Raw genomic sequence first — 22,782 nt, 5'->3', positions numbered from 1 at the left:
GCGGTTGGCGCAATACGAAATTGTATGTCACAATCATAATTTTTTTCATTGAGAATATGTTTTTTCTCAGATGTTTTTTTTTGATTTTATGCTTAATCAATATAATTCTTGAAAATGCTAGTTAAGTAGAGTTTATAGTTTGGTCAAATAATAATTGAAGGTAGAGAGAGAAAGAAATTCGCCTGAATGTTTTAAGCCAACTGAATGCTTTGAATGTATTTTGACTGGATTTTATTAAGTTGGTTAATAAACATGGCTACTTTTATGAAAATAGTAGTTCGCTTTGAAAATGGGTCCCAAATGAACGAATTTTTACTGTGCAAATTGGTCCAATTAAAATTTAAGGCAGGCACCCCGACAGCCCGAGAACGTTGAAAACAACGAAAATGCAAATAACGTGGCCATTATTGGGATTTACAATATTTAAAAACAAACCATCGGAACGTTGCTGATTGCATTCGCCGCGGCATTGATTCGGTTTTCTTTGCCTTTTTGCTCTCGTTAAATTCAGTAACAGTGAGAAAGAAACAACACCACATTTTATGCTAATATTTTGTTTCTTCCGCCGTTGCCGTGTTGTATGATGTTGTCGAGAAAAGGTGGCGATGGTGTTGGCTTATTTTCTTTTCCATCACTCCTTCTCTCTCTCTCTCTCTCTCTCTCTCTCTCTCTCTCTCTCTCTCTCGAAAAGTGCTTTAGAGCATAGAATTTTGTGAAAAAAAAGAAAAACAAAAAACTTGACATGAAAAAGCAAGCGATGAGAGAAAGGTCGAGACCGTGTGTCTAATTGCAAATGAATGTTGCCGTCGTATGCATACATTAACGTATTACTTCGTGCGATGTGTGAGAAGAGTGAAAAAGTCGAAGTACTCACAATGATGTTGGGTTGCGCTCAAACTCTGTGATGCAAAAGTGGCTAAAACAAGCTATAATGGCAGAGTGCAGTTTTATGGCACAAATATATGCGCATTATGTTGTTGTTATAAAACATAAATAGGTATGTGTGTGCGCATGGATCCAGTCTACGATTTTATATGCTTATAATAGATTTCATACATAATAAAAATATACATTTTCGCGAGCGCCTTCGTTAGGATATGCACGATCGCTATTTTTCCACCAAATGCCAAAACCATAACCCAATTATGACGCTTCGATACATTCGTGGATGTTGGAATTAATTTTCTGACATTAATTGAAAAAAAAAAAACGAAACACAATCTGAACAAAAGTGATTTCTCGAAGAACCATTTCGTTCACCTGGATTTTTGTTTGTGCAGTTCATTTTCTCACTTTTCTCTCGGTCCATCTGTTCCAATGAAAGCACACAAGTTGTTGTTCAATAAAAAAACTTTTTCGCTAATCTTCTAATAACATGATTTCGACATTTCTCTTTGGATTTTATGTGTGATCACAAAGCGGTGTCATTTATAACAAGTGCGTCTATCAAATATTTGCAAATAATCTTCACATCATTACCAGACAATATATTTAGCTGTCGTCATCTGGATATTACAGCTCATCTGGATATCGTCAGCAGATGATGCGAAGTGAAAACAATAGAAATTATTGTTATAGTTATATAAGCTTGTTATATAGTGGTATTACTATAACAATCACTTCTATTGTTTTCACTTCGCATCATCTGCTGACGGCATCCAGATGAGCTGAAATATCCAGATGACGGTAGCTAAATATATTGTCTGATCATTACTCACAAAATGGTCGGCGAATGTTGTTCAATAAAATTGTGTTTATTAATGAAAGTGATGCATTTTTGGCTATCTTCATCTTGTTATCAATAATCAATTCAATAAAAATTTATTCAATCACAAATAATTTAACATGGATAAAATGATTTGCAGAAAAAAAAATCCACATCAAATAAAAGTATATTTATATAATAGCCAATGAATATTGTTCATGTTTTTTTTTTTTTTTTTCAACAGGTACAACTCAAAATTAACATTATTAGCCCTACCAAGTGTGATATATGAACCAAGATTTCGAGGTTCAATAAGAAATTTAGTGTATTCAGATCAACCAAATGTTCCACCGCGACGACAAGAAATGCGACAGCCCAGAGATACTAAAGTAAGTAATTTAGATAGTAAGTTTTTGTCAATTCCATTTGATGTCAAAGTGCACAAAATCATTAAAATACATTTTTTTAACAAAATATATTGAAAATCTCACAATGACTCTATAAAAACGCTTTAAACGTTTGATGCGATCAACGGAAATGTGTATTATAGCTTGTTACACGCTGAATGACATATTCCATTAATTGTTTGCTTTAAATGTCTCTAAGAGAAAACACAAAAAGCGGGTAACTCACATCTTTCCACTTTTAATTCAAAAAATGACGCAAAACATGATAAACAAAGTGTTATGTGAAATAGACATAGCCACATATATTGAGGAGAAAATACTGCAGCGGAAGAGGCCAACAAAAAGTCTGATAGAATGCACTGAGCGAAAGAGCTATTAGCATGCAGCACATAGTGGCAAGAGCAGCAGCAGACTTCATTATGCATTTTAGTTTGTTTCCCGCTAAATATTTGAACGATAAATGAAAAACATTCTAGAGAGTAAAAGAGAGAGAGAGAGAGAGAGAGAGAGCACTGGAACAAAAATAACAGCGAATTGAAAATGAACGATGAATACGGCGAATAATTCTATTTTAATTTAAATTCCAAACTTCATAGCGCTAATGGCAATAGATTTAATTTCGAAAAAATTCATTTTCAACCGTATACTCTCTACAGTTGAATCGATGGAAAATTCGACAAATGCAACAACAAGCTACTTTTACCAACTTTATTCTTTCTTGCTGCTATTATTTTGCCATTCAGTAGCGTTAATTCAATATCACTTACACATCGCAGTAAACCACACCGCCCATTCTACCTATCGTCGTTTTTTTCTCCATTTTCTTCCGATAAACCAAAGTTTGGTGTAGTAAATGTAACAAGTTTGTGCAATATTTCATATTTCTGGATGGGATTCGAATAAAAAAAGTGCTATAAAATTGCATAAGACCGAATAAAAGTGTGCGATTGCCTCTTGAATTAAATACACGGAAAGCAAAGCCCAACTGAATTGATTAGTCAACATTTCAATTAAAGATATTTTCTCGGTTTCCTTTCATCGTACAGAGCTAATTACAGTGATTTCAAAGGAAAAACGAACATATTTGTGTAGCTGCCTGTAGCTGAGAAAAAGGAACAGAACAAAATGAAGGCAAAGGCGACAAACTGCACGAATGGAAATGAAGTAATTTGTGTTTCAAGCGAACAAACTTATCAGAGAAAAAAAGAAGAGAGGAGAAGAAAAAACGAATACTCACGCGATTAATGAAGGTATAAAAGTGAACAATGACGGAGTAATCTGTAACTGCGATAAATTTTTGCCACTTCGAGTTGTCACTTTTGTTAATTTGATTTTCTTCAGTGAGATTGGGCACTTTTCTTATATTTATACTCTACGCTTCTTATCACGCGAGAAAGGTCTCTCTCTCTCTCTCTCTCTCTCTCTCTCTCTCTCTATTAAAGTGGCGATTTACATAGATTTACTCAACCATTCAATTTGAATAGTAGTGATGATTGAAATCGACAGTGTTCTTTCAAAACGGCGGGAAAAAAATCGTAGAAAAAAATAAATGTAGGAAAAAGGGGAGCGAATATTCATCGCTTTGATATGTAAAGTTGTATTTTTTGTTACTTGCGCATTTCTCTCTCTGTTGCTTTTGTGAATTCGAACGGAACTGTCGATGGCATCGCAGTGACTTACAGTCAGGTGCATCACTATATAAACGATAAGATGAATCATTTTTATTTGACTAAATACCCAGACGCTTGATTCAGTTTTTTGTTCGCCCGTGATTCTTAGAAATTCACAAATTATTTCGATATCAACTGACGCAGTACTTATCTTTTGATGTATTCCTGCCTATTTGCGTTTATCGCCTTCTCCCCACTTCACTGTTCTTCTGTATGGTTTTCTTATTCAACTTGACTTCATTCAGCCATTCTATTGCTCGTTTCCAATAAATCAGGTTTTATCTGGTGCAGGCGAACTTCTCGCTTCTTATTTGTATAACTCAATTTTGTTGGCATTTCTTTAAATCGAAGGCTTAGAAAATGGAAATTCCGAACACACACACACAAGAATGGGTAACATTTGTACACATTTTCACAAACGATAACAACAAACCACGCATACACACTCAACCACTGAAAGAAATAAAGGTGCGCCAACGTGCACGCCTAATGGATAGAAATCGATTTGATAGCAACGAACGTAACTTTCGACTTTCGTTTTGCTGATAATACTTTATGAAAAAAATGTTTCAATTGTTGGTTTTTCCCGTACAAATAAATGACGCATTTCATGCAATACCAACCAAATTTCATGCAATATATGCGTGTTCTATGTTTTGAAGCAATGAGACATTTGGTGTCTTCAAAAAAAAGGACTAAAATTTATATTATTTTTCAAACAAAAAAAAATCATTGCTGAACCGAATCATTTCGAAACACACGTTCATAAATAGATGGATGTCATAAAACAAGTGAATCTAATCATCATTTTTGTGTTATCATAAAGTCATTAAATTCTGCGTGTATCCATTCAACGATCCACTTAAATACATAATGGCGATTTAAACTTTACGTAAATGTCTACTTAATTTTACAATGGCTGTTAATTTGCCATTTTCATCCGTGCACAATTTGCTGCCGTTTTTAAATTTTACGAGCAGACACGTCAACGTTCAATATAAATACCTCATAAGCCATGCCATAGATGTGATTCATTTCACATTATTGCAAAATTTCTCTAGTCATTTCGTTCTGCTAGCTTGATGGCATTAAACAAAATATTGCCAACGAAATGAGAGACACATTTTAAAAATCGATCAAAAACATTTCAACGAAAGGTCAATGAAATTAGTTTTCATTTTAATGGAACTGCAAACTTATACATTTTCAGCATAGATTTATGAGTTTTTCCATCGTACATGGAACCTACTTGTCCAAGTTTGTTCACTTTTGCAATTTTTTCTGACAGATGCCATATTTTGATATTTTTTTCTCACAAAAATTATGGATTCATATAATCTGCAGAGGAACACGTTATATTCAAATTATAGTGTATTTAATTTTAATTTTTATATGAGCTTTTGAGTGAAAATCCACAAAAATGTCAAATCGGGCAGAAAAAATCTCACAAATGATGAAAATTGGACGAGCCTAATGGGCAGTGCACAATTTTGCTTGCAAAAAGCAAAGAAATGTTGTTTTACGCATTAAGTAAATTATAATTTGTATGAAAATGTCAGCAATACTGAACATGTAGCGCTATTACACACACACATCCATAATAACTTGATGAACTTTGTTCGCACAATTGGCTTATTATAGATTTTTTCTTAATGGTACGCTTTTTTTAATATTTGGTCGGACTTTTCAACGTGTCAACATTGATAAATTCACTGAATTCATGAGTAAATTTGCGCTTTTATTCTGCTTTGATGAATAATCATTTCATCAGCATCACACTCCATCTCACCCTCTTTCAACTGCTTTCGATCCTGAGAGTTCAGTTTTGTAGCAATGGCTTTTTCGCATAATTTCACCTATGACGCACTGATGAAAATATATAGATGTGTGTGTGTGTGTCCCGATGACGTGGCTACCAAACAATATAAAATAAATCAGGTTATTTTGGAAAAGAAGAGCCCAAAAAAAGAATGTCCAAAATTGAAAATGTTACCATCGTTTGACGGTTTTGAAATTATAGAAAACCAAATAAATTTAGCATGAACGTTTGCTATAAACGGAGACAAAAATGCCATATGAACCAACCCAACACAACATATATTTTATTCATGGTTTTAGTTCGGGTATTTGGTATGGCCATTGCCATATAACCTATAAATATTGCACGGTACTTGGCCGTAGAACGTTCATTTTCACATTTTCATATTGAATATTTACACACACTCACACGCGCACAAACACACACACAGAGAGAGAGTGATATATAAAATTCTCTCCGATTTTTTTATCCCTTTTCAAGCCACACTGTTTCACTTGTACTACTTGTAGTAAACGTATTGTACTCTATTTTATTCGGGATAGTTTTATTTTCTATTCACATAGTCGCCGACTTTCAATGAGTCGCCGCATCATTTGTTCGAATGATTCGAAATGGCGTTGACAAAATGAAAATCGAACAAACAAATAATTTTGATGGCGAAAACAATTTATGTGGTTGAAATAATTGTGTTGACATGCATCCCGCCTCAAAACCATGGCCAATTTAAACAACTTGCATTTTAAATATATATACACAAATACACCGAAAAAAAAACCATATAAATATCGAATTATATAGTATAATGGACAACATATTTATGTCAAATGCAGCACAGGCATAGACACAGCTCATCAATAAAATCAATCCATTGCATTACTTCAACACAATTCCAATTTTGTTTTTCATTATGGTTGCATTCAAACTCGGTTGGCGGCATTATAGTCTCTAAGAGATTGTCTCCCGCAGTCCAGCACTAATTTTGTGAATCAATCCTCTGGATGTTACCAGTTGTATTTTGGGACAATGTAATTTCTATGTACTGCATCGATTCAATGACAGCAATCTTCTCATTTTTATAGCCATAATCGACCAAAAAAAAGTAAAAAAAAGGCACGTAAAAAGGGATATTTACTAAATCGCAAATCTCACATGTCGCAGTGTTCGTTTTTGGTCATCAATGTAAAATAGAAAATCGATTTTGTTTTTGGAGGAAGAGTGGCGCCGCTATAAAATATAAATTCCACCTACAGAGCATCGATTAATATTGAGATTTTATACTTTTTGCCCGTTGTAGTAACGGCCCAATACGAAGCCAGTGGCCTAATACGATGTCAATGAAAAATATATGTGTAGGCAATGCCGTCAAGCTTAATGTGTGTTTTCGTGTTCAGTAAATTTCGGAAATAATGATATGAATTCGTTAATTAAATATTAAGTATCGCCTACAATAACATTTGCGCTTGTACATGACCATTTGCATGTGTGTGTAGAGAGAACTAGAATATAAAACAAAGTGTCCATTTTTCGAGTGACGAAATCCTCCCTATTCTATTTTTGTATATGAATGTATGTGGTAAACTCTAACTTTAAAGCACTCACAATATTCTGTATTTATAGCGATCGAATCCACATTCATAAAATTCCATTTGAAATAAGTTTGAAAGAAAAATGTCATTTATCCGATTTATCCAGCCATGTAATAAAGAGCTCTCTCTCTGAATTGCGCACCTATTTACTTCGTTTATCGATCAAAAATTCCATAATGAATATGGACAATGTCCATTGGACATGGTACAAATCAAAAATTATTTTCCGCTCGAAATGGTATGGACAAATGTATACCATTCCAAAGTGTTTTCATCAGCATATTTTTGATGATGTAGTTTATTTATACGATTAACGATATCTATTGTTGTTTATCGTGTAATCGTCGCTTTTCCAACAGCCACTGCCGTAAAATGCATTATTTAAATACAATTTGAAAAGCTCCATTAGGATATCGATTTTTTTTTTCTATTTTCTACTTTCAGATAAATAATTCAAGAGATTTTATATACACTAACATGGTCTATACATGTTTTTATTTTTGCTCACCCTTATCAAAGTTGCTTCGCAAAGAGGCAGGCAAACAGACTTATTTATCATTTCAACTTACATTTCCATTTTTGACATTCTCCTCAAATTCTGTCAATTTAATTCTTACTTGAGAATTACTCGACATTTTTTTTTGTTTGTTTTCTCAAAGGAACATTTGCCAAGGTAAAACACTCTTACCGAATTTAATTTTGGAATTTAATTTGAATTTATACCGAAAACTACGAGCATTTATTTGAATGGTGTTCGGAAAAGTTCATTTCATTTAATAGAGGTTTCAGCAGGAAACTATGGCCATTTTTATGAATGTTTTCTTTACTTTTTTATGTAAAGCAAAACATAATGAAATATTATTATTATATTTATCAAACACTCGATGTGTTTTTTACATCACAATATTTATGTAATTTAATGGATTCTGGTTGTATCAATGTGATTGTATTGTCATTTAAATGAATTTGCATCATCTTCGAATGATACCAAATTAATTAGTGTAGAAGCAAACCAACAGTGACATAAAAGGGATAATCAATTTTCTGTTATGTTCAACAATTTCTTTACTTCTAGTGCGGTGATTCACCATGCGATCAAACTGAGGTCCCAAAAGAAAAAGTGACAAGGGTAAGCGACAATTTATGTCTATAAAAAACAAAGAATTGGAGATAGCCAAATAGAGAGAATAAAGTAGCTCTCTAAATACACTTTTATTTTAAAGTAGTAGCATAATATCAACTCTTTCATTTCATTTCGTCTTCGTTTTACAATCCAATTTAAAAATATGTGTGTGTTGTTTCATATTGCCTGTATTTGCTTTGATTTGTTACCGTTTCTTTGTACAATCGTTTTCTGTCATATTTTTGTTTCAGTCATCAATTTTATGTAGTGAACATAGATAAAGATTTTGGAAAGTAGTGTTTACCAGTGCACAACAGAGATCTATGTAAATACTTAACAAAAGCACTGATAAAGTGTTCAAAATGTTCCAATTTTCAATGAACATGCACTGATAAGCACCGGCTGATTAAACTTTCAAAACTAACATAGAACGCGACTACAAAGGAGCCAAAACTTTTTCAAAGAAACAACATTGTTGTACATTATGTAACTATCACTATAATTATTGAAATACATGGATTCCATTCGACATTGCGAGTATATAAGATACATTTTTTCCATTTGATTTGATTTTACCTTATTTGTTTCATTCAGCGTACCAATCAATATGAATCATTATATTCGACTTTCGACTTGTTTCAACCGAAATTCGACAATGGCCGTCGTCATTTGGCATGTCTATGAACATGACGAAAATTGCAAAGAAAATTCCACTTTGTTCCATTTTAAATAGGATTTTATTCACAGAGATTCAGTAGAACGATATGGAAAAAGTGCGACAAATTCGTTCAGTTATGCTCGATAAAAAAAGCGAAGAGAAAACAAGAAAATCCATCGGCAACATGGTATTTGCAAAACAACAAGACGTTTGTAATTTTCTCGCATTTCATGCCAAACAAGTGTAGTTTCTTGTTTCGTTCTTCGCTTGGCGTTTTCAATTGGTGCGAAAGTATGAAACGCATAGAATAGCCCAATAATCAATCAATGTTCAAGGTTTCGCCCAATTACTCGTATTTATTAGCAAAAACATTGGGGATAAGTTTTTTTGTAGTTTTTTTTTCTCGGTCGGTTAATTGGTGTCGAGTGTAGTTTCATGAAAGAATAACACTTTTTTTCTGCCACATAAGTGGATGTGGAATGTTAAAATTTTCAAAGACACCATTTTCATTTCACACCAAGGATGGCTAAATATCATAATGCATGCATCGAATAAATTTTTCATTAAAATACCATTATTGTTAATATTATTATTGTTCTTTTTGTTGTTGTTGCGTCAGTCAATTTCAATTATTGCTCGCCAATTTTTCACATAATTGTGCGGTCTAGTTGCTTCCACAAAATTGTGCCATAACATGACACATAATAGATATTGGAGTAGTAAGCGCACATTTATGTTGACGGATTCAATAACCAACCATGAAAAATGAAATACAATCAATTTCCTGTGGTTACATAAATGTGTCTGTGTGTTCCACGAAAGGGTGGAATATTTTCCTAAATGGTGTCTTTTTTTCTCTATTAAACTTGTTCAATATACGTAAATAAATGCATAATGGAAATAAAGAAAAAAAATGTTTTGTTTTATAAATGCATGCATGTAACGTATCGATATGAATTCATTGTGAATCAATGCAGATTATTTTGTAGTCAACGTTGATTGAAAATAAAGATAAAAACAAAAATGTTTGCTCAAGAAATTAACCAACTTCAAATGACACACCTTGCACACACACAAAACATAGTTTGCACAACAAAAACCTCACCAATGTGTCATGAACTGTCACTCGTACAAAACCGACCGTTGAGATGAATATTTTAGCAAATTGTTGGACGACAGACTTTGCCAAAAGAGAGAGAGAGAGGATAAAAGTTTTTTTCTCTCTCTCTCTCTCACTTTTTCACTTTTTTACTCATTTTCTTTACGCTTGCAGTTCTTCTCTGTGGAAATGTGGTTAGTTGGTTTAACTGAATTTCGAAAATCAAGAGTATTTTTGCAATGGTTTATTCAACAACATTTATAAGGAAAACTTATAGATGTAACTTCCTTATGTGTTGACTGCCTACGGAAATGGGAATTGCTCACAATTACACCACGCGCACAATACGCATCGATAAACCAATGTTGCATGCAAATATTTGTTAAAATGCTGGTTGTTTTGGTATATTGGAGCTTTACACACTTCTTAGTGTATGAAAAGTACTTTCTATATCAACAATGGAGAGTTGCTGTTGTGGTCTCTGGAGTGTAGTCTTTCTTTTCGACAGCATCGCAATCCAAATTTCTATTTCTAAATATTGAAGTGGATGAGACACTTTAGCGCTTACGAAATGTATAGGCGCCTATGTTAGTTTCATTGTTATAAAGCATCCGAATGAAACAACAATCGGTTGTTATCAATGTTACGCGTACACATCCAGTAAAGGGAGAAGAAAAAAAACAAGAGAAAAGGCAGAAAGCATTCATATATTCAGTTGAGAGTATGCGAACCCCTTGAGTATTTACGAGAAGGTGTTAAAATATCATAGATAAAACCACAACATTTGATGCGAATGAAGAGTATGAGGCTGTCAAGTGTTTTCTTATCAAGGCAGCTAGGCTGCTTGGTCGAATTCAGGCTGATTTTTCATCGTAAAGTCGTTACATTTTTCGACTGGACACTATGGTTTTTTGATTAATTTGCTATGACACAATGACAACGAAGAGAATAATAACAACTGTTCAACTGATGTGATGAAGAGTTTTTCTGCACATATTATTATCCATGTGATATGTATTGAGATAAAATGGGGGTCGGTGTTCGCATCACGATGACCATGGATGTTTTAAATCGTGGGATGATTTTGATTGAAATGTTTTTCAAAGCCGATGGTAACGACCACCAATGGACGGCTTTTCATTTGTATAGAAAAAAAGATTTAATTTCAACAAGTGTGTAGCGTTTGTTGGATAGAGTCATACGCCTGCTGATTGAATGCGGTTTACTGTGAGCACCCGAACTCATGATCGAATGCAATGGCTATTAAAACAAAAGGACATGATTTTCACCACAATTAGTGACGTTAAACCGTTTACGATAAACATTTTCATCGGCTCACTACATAATACATCACAAGCAGACATAAATGCTTGAATACACCAAAAATGAGGACACATACAAGGGAAAAAAAATAACGAGATGAAAAGAATGGAAAGCTGAATGGAAATCGTTTTGGTGACGGAAACTGTTCTTGAACATGACATAAGTCCATAGATCATGAAACACTCAAAACATGTAAAATGGATGATGCATAAATTGTAAATTACACAGAGCCACATATTCACATGTGCCTGCTTACGCACATAAGTACCCAAGATTGAGCGTTCGACTCGTATCGCTTGTCATGCTTATAATTTAATATTAATGATTGTAATGGCTCTTTGAACACTTATACTGTACGCATTTGTCACATCGTATAAACATTTTCACATATCATAATGCCACTGTAAGCATTGCACATTTAACCAATAACGTATCTCCGTTTTAACTCAAGAGGTGGGCTAAAAACCTTTGATTTGTTGAACGACATAATCGCCAATGACACGTCGATTTGCACGAAACTTATTCGGCGATTCGTCAAAGTGCTCAAATCAAACACGAATTTATTGGCCTGGAATGTATACAAATAGAAATGTGTGGTGAAATAAATGGCATATGGTTCTGAAATAAAACGAAAAGTAAACACAATATGTCGACTATAGTTTGGTTAAACATCACAACATCGAATAAAAAAGAATGTGCCACGAATAGCTGTTTTTGCTCTTTCACTTACCCGTCTTCGCTCATTTATTTTTCGTCTTGATCGTATAGTTATTTCGAAAAGTTCGCCTCATTTTGCGACCATTCAAAGGCAAGTCATGTGGTTCATTGGTCAAAATAAAACTATTTCCGCAATCACGACACGTATGTTTAAAAATTAAGGATGTTCGTGTGTTGGTTGCTCAAGACGTACGGAATAACATACATTCACTTACGATACAGATGCACAAATTCATGACGGATAAACTGATGAACCACGTTTTCGGGATATTTTCACGCCATTTTGGATTCGTATTCGTTCACTTGCGTTGGTTTTAAATGTTTGATTTCAACTTTGTTTGAGTGTAATTGCGCATGTGACTTAATACACGTTCCTTTATTGGTTAACCAAAAACTACCATCAATTCTTGAATGAATTTTACGATTTTTCTCCTTATTCAACAAAAGAAATGACCGCATATTTTTGAGAAATCTATTCGCATGGGGGCAGCTTGAATTAAGTTTGACTTTTTTTGCAAAACTTTTTTTAACACTTTTATTGACATTTTTTTTTCTTTTGTGGATTTGATAAACATCACAAAACCAATCTTGTGTTCAATTTCACAATTAGAAAATTTAAAATTCATCAGCAATATTCGTTTCTTGAAATGTAGAGCTATTGGATTTGTTAGTTTTTTTATTCATCAGCCACCATGTAAGGCGTGTTTGTCGAAATTTTAACAGTGAACTTTCGGCTGTTATCCTTTTTAGATCAGATAAGACCAGTCCATCATAGTCTTTCTACTAAAATGGATCCACATAAAAAATAAAAATAAAAAATGTTAAGCTTTGAAGATCTAATTGCCAAAATCAGATTGTTTCTCCCGAAGGCAATGACCACCTAATTTGATCATATATCTTGATAAACAGTGGTATATAAATTCAAGTCCAACACGATTTACCACGCTTATTAAGGTCAGCTATCATGGTCCATCATGCCAACTATTACTATGGGTATCGTTGAAAAAACCATTATAGACTGTGGAAATTATGATGATTTATGCGCCGTAAAACATTAATGGATGCGAGTAAAACGATCATCCTTGTTCCGTATTGCTCAACCTATGTGCTAAAGAAGATTATAAAAATCAACTTATAGTTTTTCTACAAATGATTCAAACACAGTTTTATAGGCTCACAAATGACTTCGAACATTTATTGATAAGTCAAAGCTATTTTTCAACAACGGATTTTGAAAATGTTAAAAAAGCTCATCATTTTTATGGAAGCTGATAACCAAAAAAAAAAAAAACGTAAAACAGACTTATTTCGAAAAGGAAAATGTTAATATATTAAATGACCTGATAGAAATAAGGATAACGTGTTTTTAATCGACGTTCGATTCTTTTTTTCAAACTGTTGTCGGTTCAATAAATGCCGAATTATGGCAAAAATAAATCTGTATTCGGAATATTATTGTTGTGTCTAGAAAATCTTTATATCTTTCAAATAAAGAAATATTTCTTACGACTTTGGTATGATTGTGGACAAAACAAAAGGTATTGATTGTCATAAGATTGAGCGTCGCACATAAATGCTTAACAAAAAAAATAATACCGAGCAAAATCGCTCGGAAATTCATCAAGAAAAAGATATGTCTTGTTTTCTTTGGAAAAACTTTATCAATGGTGTGGTTAAGTATACTGCTGAAAAGTGTCGCAAAATGGAAATAAAAGATGAAGTAGTTCATCGGTAAAAAGAAAACTGTTTCTACTGGTGTGAGGCCAGCGAAGAAAAACGGTGCCCAAGAGATGACGGTGTGCATGTAATCGATGAAACAAAGTGAGAACATTCAACAGAACATCGAATACAAAAACACAAACCGCATATACACAAACTGAGCGCGACAACTGCAAAAGGCGTATAGAAAAGTGCATTCTGATCAAAGACTGGATGTGCTTGAGAGCATTGTAACCACTGTAAAAATGGCGGGCTAAGGACGTCATTTTGGTGAGGTGTTTTTTTCTTTAATTTATTCTTGCTACTTTGTCTCGAAACGTGCTCATCATATTGATACATTGATTGTGAACTACGGTATTCAATCGGATTTTCCACCTTCTCTTTTCTATTTTGGTGTTCATTTTGTTGACGTTATTTTTGTTGGTTTTCTTTTATTTTTGTCTTGTTGCTCATTTTTTACATCGAAATTGTATACTCCCACTTTCACGTTGTATTGTTTATGTGATCCGACAGTTTGGTGTGCATGGAATATAAAGTACCTCTTCAATTGCACATACAGTTCACACACACACACACACACACAAAAAAGTACTGTAGTCAACTGTATTGAATTTGCGCGCATGCATCACCTTTGCCACTATCGATGACATTCAAGTTTTACTTCGATATGTTCCTTGTTCTGTTTCGATAAACTGAACAAAAAACAATTGATCGGTCTTTTATTTGTAATTTGCAATGAAATTCGTGTAACACTGATGAAACTCTTTGCCTGAATGAATGTCGCATATACAACAATAACACAATCGAAGCTTTTCTTTCAATATACACGTTCACTGCAATGCACTTGAAAGAAAGAAACAAAGAACAATAGCTAGGGGCTTATGTGCAACTCGAATCAGCACTAACTCGTGAAACTTACATACAAATCTCCACACGAATCAACTTATACAAAACACACACACACACAATGAATAGCCAGATAGCTTAGATTCAAATCAAGTCACGAGTCAATTATTAATGTCAACTTTAAATGTCATCAACGTTCAATCGAAGACATTCAATTGGTCTAGTATCCAAAAGAAGCATGTTAATTCTCGATGATCCATATAATTTGACATATTTTATACGAGTATTCCGTGTTTGGCGTAAAAATAGAAAAAGGCATTGATTTTCATAGCAAGATCCAGCTTCGTTGTTTGCATATTCCTTCAAGATTAGTGATCCATTTTGATTAGAGATAAACTTGTTCGGCAACCAATTCTCGTTTCTCTCAAAAAGGAGCTGTGTAAAATCCGTTATTTCAGAACCGTAAACTTGTGCTAAATATCAATACATTTTAAATAGATGGACAGCGCCATCAAGTGGTTTAGTACTTCCTTTTCAAACAATTTATGAGATTTCAACACTTTTGAATAATTATGATTTGTCATTGGAATGTTTTACATTTTTACAAACTCGAAAATTATGAGGCGAATCGATGAAATCATAATTTACTCCAGTAATGTGTGAGCAAAATTTTCTTCAAAGAACCCTGGGAAATCGGGAAAAATTTCGTTTCGGACGAAAATCCCTAGCAAATCGGAAGAATTTTGAAGTCACATGGGGGGTTAACCTCCCTCTCCCCTTCGCACTTTACTGATTTATTCATAAGCCCCTTGAACATATTTGCTACAAATTAGAATAAAAGTAGCTATAGTTTAGATAAACATGAATAGTGTGACAGAAACACAGATATTCCCTACCGATCACGTGTATTCCCTGTATTGAGATAGATAAATAGAGAGAATAAATGCTGTATGTAATAAATTGTTTTTATTTAGTGATTTAATAGCTGCATTTGCTGTTGTCATATTTACGTATCGTATCCATTTGTATCTATATAAATCGCATGGAAACCAGATGCACAAGCTCTATTCTGACTGAAAAATCTACAGAAAAATGAAATACTATCCAAACAACAAAATGTGAAAAGTGCATCGAGCCGAAAGAGTTTTTCATTTTCTTTGATATGTATTGCAATACGTAACGATAAAACAATGAAATTCACTCGAAAAGAATTTGTATCACAAAGTGGAAAAAGCCTTGAAGGTTTTACACACACAGGCACATTCTCTCTATCTTCCTTTTCTCTTTTGCTTTCTCTTCACAAAGCAAACGAAATATTTTTTTTTTTCGAAAGTTGATTTCACTCTACTCTGTATATTACTTGATTAGTAGTCGCATTATTTCAAATCTTCAGCACTAACGTTTGTTCAAGCGTCAGAGTAAAACAAACAATACAACATACACAAACACAAACACATAAATGAATTTAAACAAAAACTCGCGCTAATTTCAAAAGCCATTTTCATAATTGTTGCTTGCCATAAAGATTAAATTCATTTTTCAGTGGCACGTTATTATAATCGGCATAACTAATTTCTTTCTGCTCGATGTAATTGTTTAAATGCTTTAATTGTAATATGGCATGGTAGATTTGAGGAATTTTTCATGATTATTAGACCGTAATTCTTTTTTTAAAACAACAATAAAATAATCAAACGTTTATCAGTTTCATCACGGACGAATGTTGAATGATTAAATAGCATTTGAACAGATAAATTGAAAAACAACAATATTCCTTCAGTTTATATATCTATATATAGTCTAATTTGTGTGTGTTTTTTTTTAATTATCGTTTTGTCGTGTCACTGTTTTACTAAAATAGTTTCATAGCCTTGGATTGCTTTATTTCTAAAATCGAAAATAAGGACTAATTATAAGTCCTTATGTTGTTATGTCATTTCGATAAGATTGAACTAGTCGGGGAGGTAGCTACCACAATTCGATTTTTATTTGGGCATTAAAAATAGAATGTCATGCGTAAGTGTGGTCATGTAATCACATCATGTTAAGATTTCTCATAGAATATGCATGTACTATCGAGGAAAAAAGAATTTTCGAAAAAAAGGTAGGACATTTTTATTGAATTGAGCATTTGTTGAATTTTAAAACCAAAAAATAAAGTCGCGAACGAGACAAACATTTCTTTGGTTCCGTTTTTAAGGGCATGCATGTAATATAACATTAGTTTGTACGATATAGGTAAATGTAAGAGATAAAGGCACAATTGAAAGCACACATCGTAAAAACAAGGATCACATGAAGAAGGAGTAGAAGTCGTTGTAAAACCATACACAATAAAATTGACGCGATAAAAACTTGTTTCAAGTCGACAAATCAAAAACAAAATAAGTCGTTGGGCACGCACACAATAAAATGAGGTAATGAAAGAGTGCCCAGAAATATTGCTTTTCAAGCACGGCTGAACATAGTCAAATGTTGCGTATTCAAAGAAACGTGGTACACAAGCCGCCAACATACATGAATGAAATTGATTGTCACCGGCGAAGAAAAAATCTTCAACAAATGAAAGCTCGTTTCCATTTCTTTTTCATAACATCTTTTCTCTTTTATCAGCCTCTTTCAGCCAAATATTTTCCTTTCTAAGCGAATATGAGATATATTCCTTGCCTTCATTTGTTTTATACACATTTACATGACTTTTTACACGGAACTTGTTCCAATGTAATATGTATGACGAATTTTTCAACGATGGAAAATGTTTGCATTCACGTTATGAATCGTAAGCGTTAATGTTGGCAAAGAGAGCTTGTATGTAGAGAGCATTATTTTATAGATATAAAATCAGATATTCTTTTTACATGTTTCGAAATCATTTTGTGCTGGAGATTTTTATATATTTTTTTTATTATGTTTTGATATATCAGTCATTTTATTTTTAATGGCATGCCTGCGATCTTTTTTCTCCTCTCTCTCTCTCTCTTTCTCTTTTATTTCATTGCTACACGCATTGCTAAAGGTATTATTATTTTTTCATCCAAATATTATGTGTATATTTGAATAGAGTTGTTTACATTTATTGAGCAAACGGTTGCTTTGAAGTGAACACGAAACTAATATTTAGTGAAAGCATTCCAAAAATTCATATAAGTGGGGTTAATTTGTGTGTAAATTTGATACAACTCGCTAAGAGAAATATGATAAACATAATTTTGCATATTAAACTTTATTTATTCAAAGAATGGCTTTTGAATGTAAAAATCATTTTTTTTAAATCGATTTTAATAATTAAAATAGATAGTAAATAATATTTACTAAATATTGATGGTTCGACTAAACATGAATGAGTCTAATTGGTTTTATCTTTTCCTCTCTCTCTCTCTCTTTCTGTTTTATTTTCATCCACAGGGCCTACGACCTAATGTGACAGATGCATGCGAAAAGAATGATCCATGTCAACATGGCGGCATTTGTATATCGACTGATTCAGGACCATTATGTGAGTGCAGAAATCTAGAATACGAAGGTACATACTGCGAGAAAGGTAAGTAATATCCATGTTACCAGAACCATATTCTATATGCGACATAAATATTTAGTTTAGTTCAATGCACTGGACTCGGTGTTTGTGTGGGTGGCTTATTGACATTTGCCCGTTACGTGTCACTATCGAAAATTTATTAGCATATTATTTGTCTGCTCTGAATCTATCACATTTTCTCAATCTCTATCTCGAATTTCTGCAAAATATTTCTCTAAATGTGTATATCGTCATGAACTTATGCTCATCGTTAACCTTCATCAATCCTTTCGTTTACAATTCAATACCGAACTGGTTTTATTGTAATAGTTTATGTTATTTTTGTTGTGAGAGAATTGATTTTTCGATGCTCCGATAAATTCAAAGAATTCTAATTTGTGTGTTTGGTTTACCAACCGAAATTAATTCAGAATGATTCATTTAAATTTTGATGCGCGTACAAATGAGTTAGAGAATAGAAATGTATTCCACCCACATATCACCAATAAAGTGACATTAACTATCTTTTTCTCTGTTTTTGTTGAACGTTTCATTCGTTTTTTTTTTTTTATTTGTCTTTTTAATTTGTTTATCGCTTTTGTTGTGCACTTGAGATTTTTCTACTCTCTCGGTCAAAAGAAAAAAAAAAACTGTTTCTTTTAAATTGTAATTTGTTGATGTTAGCGAATTTCAGTCATATTTGTCATTCTGGAATCTGTCTAGTAACAAATGAATCCCTTCAATTGTTCTTTTAACACACACGTATACTGTTACATAATCATTCTTACTCAAGCATCCCTTCTTTAAGCAAAGCAAAGCAATTCATTTGATTCTTTTTACAAAAAAAAACCCCCATTGATTTCATTTGTCTCTTTCCCCTCTCTGCACTTCAACCATTTCACTGAGCTGTTTTTGTTTCGTAATTGAATAGATGAGAACAGAGGAAAAAAGATTCGATGTCTTTGATTCGATTCAATGAATTGATTCTGTGCATCAATTTATGTGCATTGATCAATATAAGCACGAACCAATCCATTTCATTTCACAAAATTACAATTGTCATTCTCAATGACAAATTCAACTAAAGCAATCTGAAAACGTGATAATAAATGCACTCAAATGGGACAACATTCATAATATATATATTGTGACCACAATAACTGTATCATTTTGTTTGTTTGCTGCAATAAGAACTTGTGGTGATGAATTTAACTATAGTAACATTTGATGGAAATAGAAAAATAGAATTCGTATTTTAAACGATATGATGCGAAATCTTCTTGTTCGTTCCACCACATTTTTGATGATGTTGAAGGTTAGGCATTCTGGGTGAATCTGGTGCCATTTCAATATCACAATTCAATTTCGTTTCACATTGAGCCGATTTTTTGAACACACCGCGGAGTGTGGGAGTTTTTATTCCAAAAATGTTCAAATCAATAAACGTATAAAATGTGTAAATATAAATGTATAATATAAAATATACATACGTATTGTGTATCGATATTTCATTCGACATATAAAGTGTTACATAACCATATTTGTGTGTGTATTTATACATAGATGAATGCAGTAGCTATATAGTAGTTATATCGTCGACACTTGGCATTTTCGAATGAATGTGTTCCATTAGTGTTTGATATTGAATGAAATGAAGAAGAAGAAAAAACTATTGCATTTTCCGGATGAAGTAATAAATTTAATTTAATCCATCAATTACAATCAGATATTGGTGATAAGCGTATGCTAAACACGTTTTGGGTTCATATTCCGAAGCTTTTGGTAAAAATACGGACGCATAGCAAAACCATAGCTGGTCATACATAGACACATACATAAATACACACACACACACACACTCACATTCAGATAAAGAGATTCCAATATCAAATGAATTTGAAAAGGGAGTGGAAAGAACCTTTTTTCCTTGTAATTTAAAATTTAATCCTTGCACACTGCGTGAAAATCTTGCAGATATTTCATAACTCTTCATCAGGATGATTCGAATGTGTGGTTTTTCCATAAAATTCAACATTTTGGATGAGCTTCAAAATGGTATTCAATTCCATACAATTTACAAATGAATTTTAATACAACGAAATTGTGTCAGCGCGTTAATCCAATGTTTTGCTGATGATGATCCGATTTCATTGAGTTGTTGTTACATCGTTTTACCTATTTCGATATCTCATTGAACAGACATACATAAAAAACCATTTTTGTTCGAAGCAAAACATACATAAATCTCATTCTTGACCCAACGTTTATTCAGTATTCATATACATCTTCTTGCCTAATACCTTATCTTCTGATCATTATATTTATATGTGAATGTGAATGGGGTAGAATAAAAACTACTTCTCGAAAAAAAGGTATTTTAAAACGAAACCTAAAAAAAAATTCAATAAAAAGTGAATCAATTTTTTTTTGTCCAATTGAAGTGAATCAAGAAAATTTTGTTCAATAAAAGTGAACCAAAAAAAATTTTCACTCGGTTTTTTCAGTGTAAAATACACTAAAATGAATTTTTTTTTAGGTTCACTTTTATTGCACAAATTTTTTTTGGTTCACTTCAATTGGACAAAAAAAATTGATTCACTTTTCATTGAAAGTTTTTTTTTAGGTTTCGTGTTTGAACATTTTTCGAGAAGTAGTTTTTATTCTACCCCATTCATATCTACCATTTCATCCAAATTACACTCTTGTAAATAGATCGATACTTTCTCATTTGAAGTTTGAACGAGACGAAACGAAAAACGAAAAGAACAAACTTTTTTTCGGGTTTTCTTTGCGAATTTCTTCATAGTCACAAGCAAGAAACTCTCATCCCTGTTCCATACTACATTCACTTTGCTGTTGAAAATTTGCTGCATTGTACGTACTTGCATTTATTTTGAACCAGAAATGTTTCTTTATGAAAAAAGTCAAGAATTTTGTTCATATGTTGTGTCGTCTGACGAGCGAAAAAAAACAACTATTGAAAAACATATACACACACATACACATTTTTATATATAAAATATATATAGACTTGCAACCGTAGACAAATTCATACTCTGTTGAATAGCTAAATGGCTCTTTCATATACAATGTGTTTTGTGTTTAAGTGCTTTTGGTTTTTGTATTGCTATTTGTACAATTTGTTGTTCATTATTGCTCCGTAATTCGAAAATTTGCTGTAAAAGTAGCACCAAACATATCAAACCAAAGAACAACCCACACGACCGAATCTTAAGTCGACAGCTCGACTGACTCGATGACGATTGAGAGACGATTTTTCATTAACTATGAACACTCATACAAGAATACATATACGTACAGAAATGAACATAAGCACATGCATTGTGTTCCAACCAAAAGGGTAATTTTTTTTTCTTCTCAAATGATTATTAATGATTTCATTAAATTTTATTTCCATCAACAAATGAGTAAGTGTAGACAAATTATTTTGTGTTGTTTAAAAAATAAAAAATAAATAAATTAAACGATATTAAAATGAGAAAAGCTTTCAGCACATTTAGCAAAACTCAGTGAAGAAAAAAGTGAAACAAAAAAAAGAAACAATGCATAAATGAAGAATGGGAAATAAAGAATGCAGAAAATGCGAAGGCGGTTTATTTGTATAATCTTCAGTCAGAATGCCGTTCTACTTTTCTTTTTTGTCCATAAATGACGCACAGATGAATGGAAAAACGGAAAATTTCTCATAACATTCCAAACCCCATCTCCACGCAAGATACTGCTGAGAACCGTTAAATAAAATGGCAAAAAAAATAAATAACGAAGAAAAGCGAAAAGTGAGGAGAAACTCTGACTGAATATAGATAGAAAAACGCGCATCATTTGTTCGGCACTATTCATTCTAATTTTCTGTTGGTTGCTGTTTCGATCTTTTTCTGTAGATTTCTTTTTTTTTATTCATTTATAAACTATATTATTAAACAATTATCTATGCGCTATCGAAACCATTAATCATTGTGTTTTCTTTTATTTCCTCTTTTTTTCGCCTCATGTATGTGCTTCACGTTATTGTGACGATGCGGTGTGACGGTGGCATGATTGGCAATATTATTATACTCAGACAAAGCACCATCTGAAGCAACATTTCGGGGATCTGAGTTTCTATCATATGACTTAGGCCAAACTGGAGGTGAACCAATTGTTAGCGCACAGGATGCCATATCATTATACTTTCGAACGAGACAACCAAATGGCCTATTATTCTATACAAGTAAGTAAATACATCAAAAACAGAAACACAGGAATAAACACGCATGCAGAGAATATTTTCACTTGATATCCCCTTCCATTTTTTTTTTTTTGAAATGAATAAAAAAACAATCGACTAAGAATGTATTGTATAACGAACAACAACAAAAAAATATCACATTCACGAAATACACACACACTGCAGTGAGTTGATAGTTTTTTTACTCGTACAAAGTTGATATCCCACGTGAACTGTAAGTAGAAAATATCTTCAACGTTTATCGCTATTGTTTCGAATTGTATTTCTGCTTCCGATGAATGCGAAATACGGATAAGAGTAACATATAAAATGAGCGCATATTTTCTGTGTCATTATAGTATATA

General features: G+C 32.8%; 1 protein-coding gene across 7 annotated transcripts in view; it reads left to right on the top strand.

The window, feature by feature from the left end:
* Positions 1-22,782, top strand: part of LOC116337723 (neurexin-1) — a 50,118-nt gene that overhangs the window by 9,002 nt on the left and 18,334 nt on the right. For 5 of the 7 annotated variants that reach the window (XM_031762527.1, XM_031762526.1, XM_031762528.1 and 2 more), the window contains 4 exons: positions 1,950-2,094; positions 8,263-8,316; positions 18,078-18,213; positions 22,271-22,420. In XM_031762527.1, coding sequence (XP_031618387.1) covers positions 1,950-2,094; positions 8,263-8,316; positions 18,078-18,213; positions 22,271-22,420 — 485 coding nt within the window. The remainder of the gene's footprint in view (positions 1-1,949; positions 2,095-8,262; positions 8,317-18,077; positions 18,214-22,270; positions 22,421-22,782) is intronic. The other 2 variants (XM_031762530.1, XM_031762529.1) reach the window with 2 other exon arrangements.

Source organism: Contarinia nasturtii, unplaced genomic scaffold, assembly GCF_009176525.2.
Source record: "Contarinia nasturtii isolate CC-2019 unplaced genomic scaffold, AAFC_CNas_1.1 Cnas_scaffold_285, whole genome shotgun sequence".
In the NCBI taxonomy this organism is placed as follows: domain Eukaryota; kingdom Metazoa; phylum Arthropoda; class Insecta; order Diptera; family Cecidomyiidae; genus Contarinia; species Contarinia nasturtii.
This window is presented reverse-complemented; position numbering and strand designations above follow the sequence as displayed.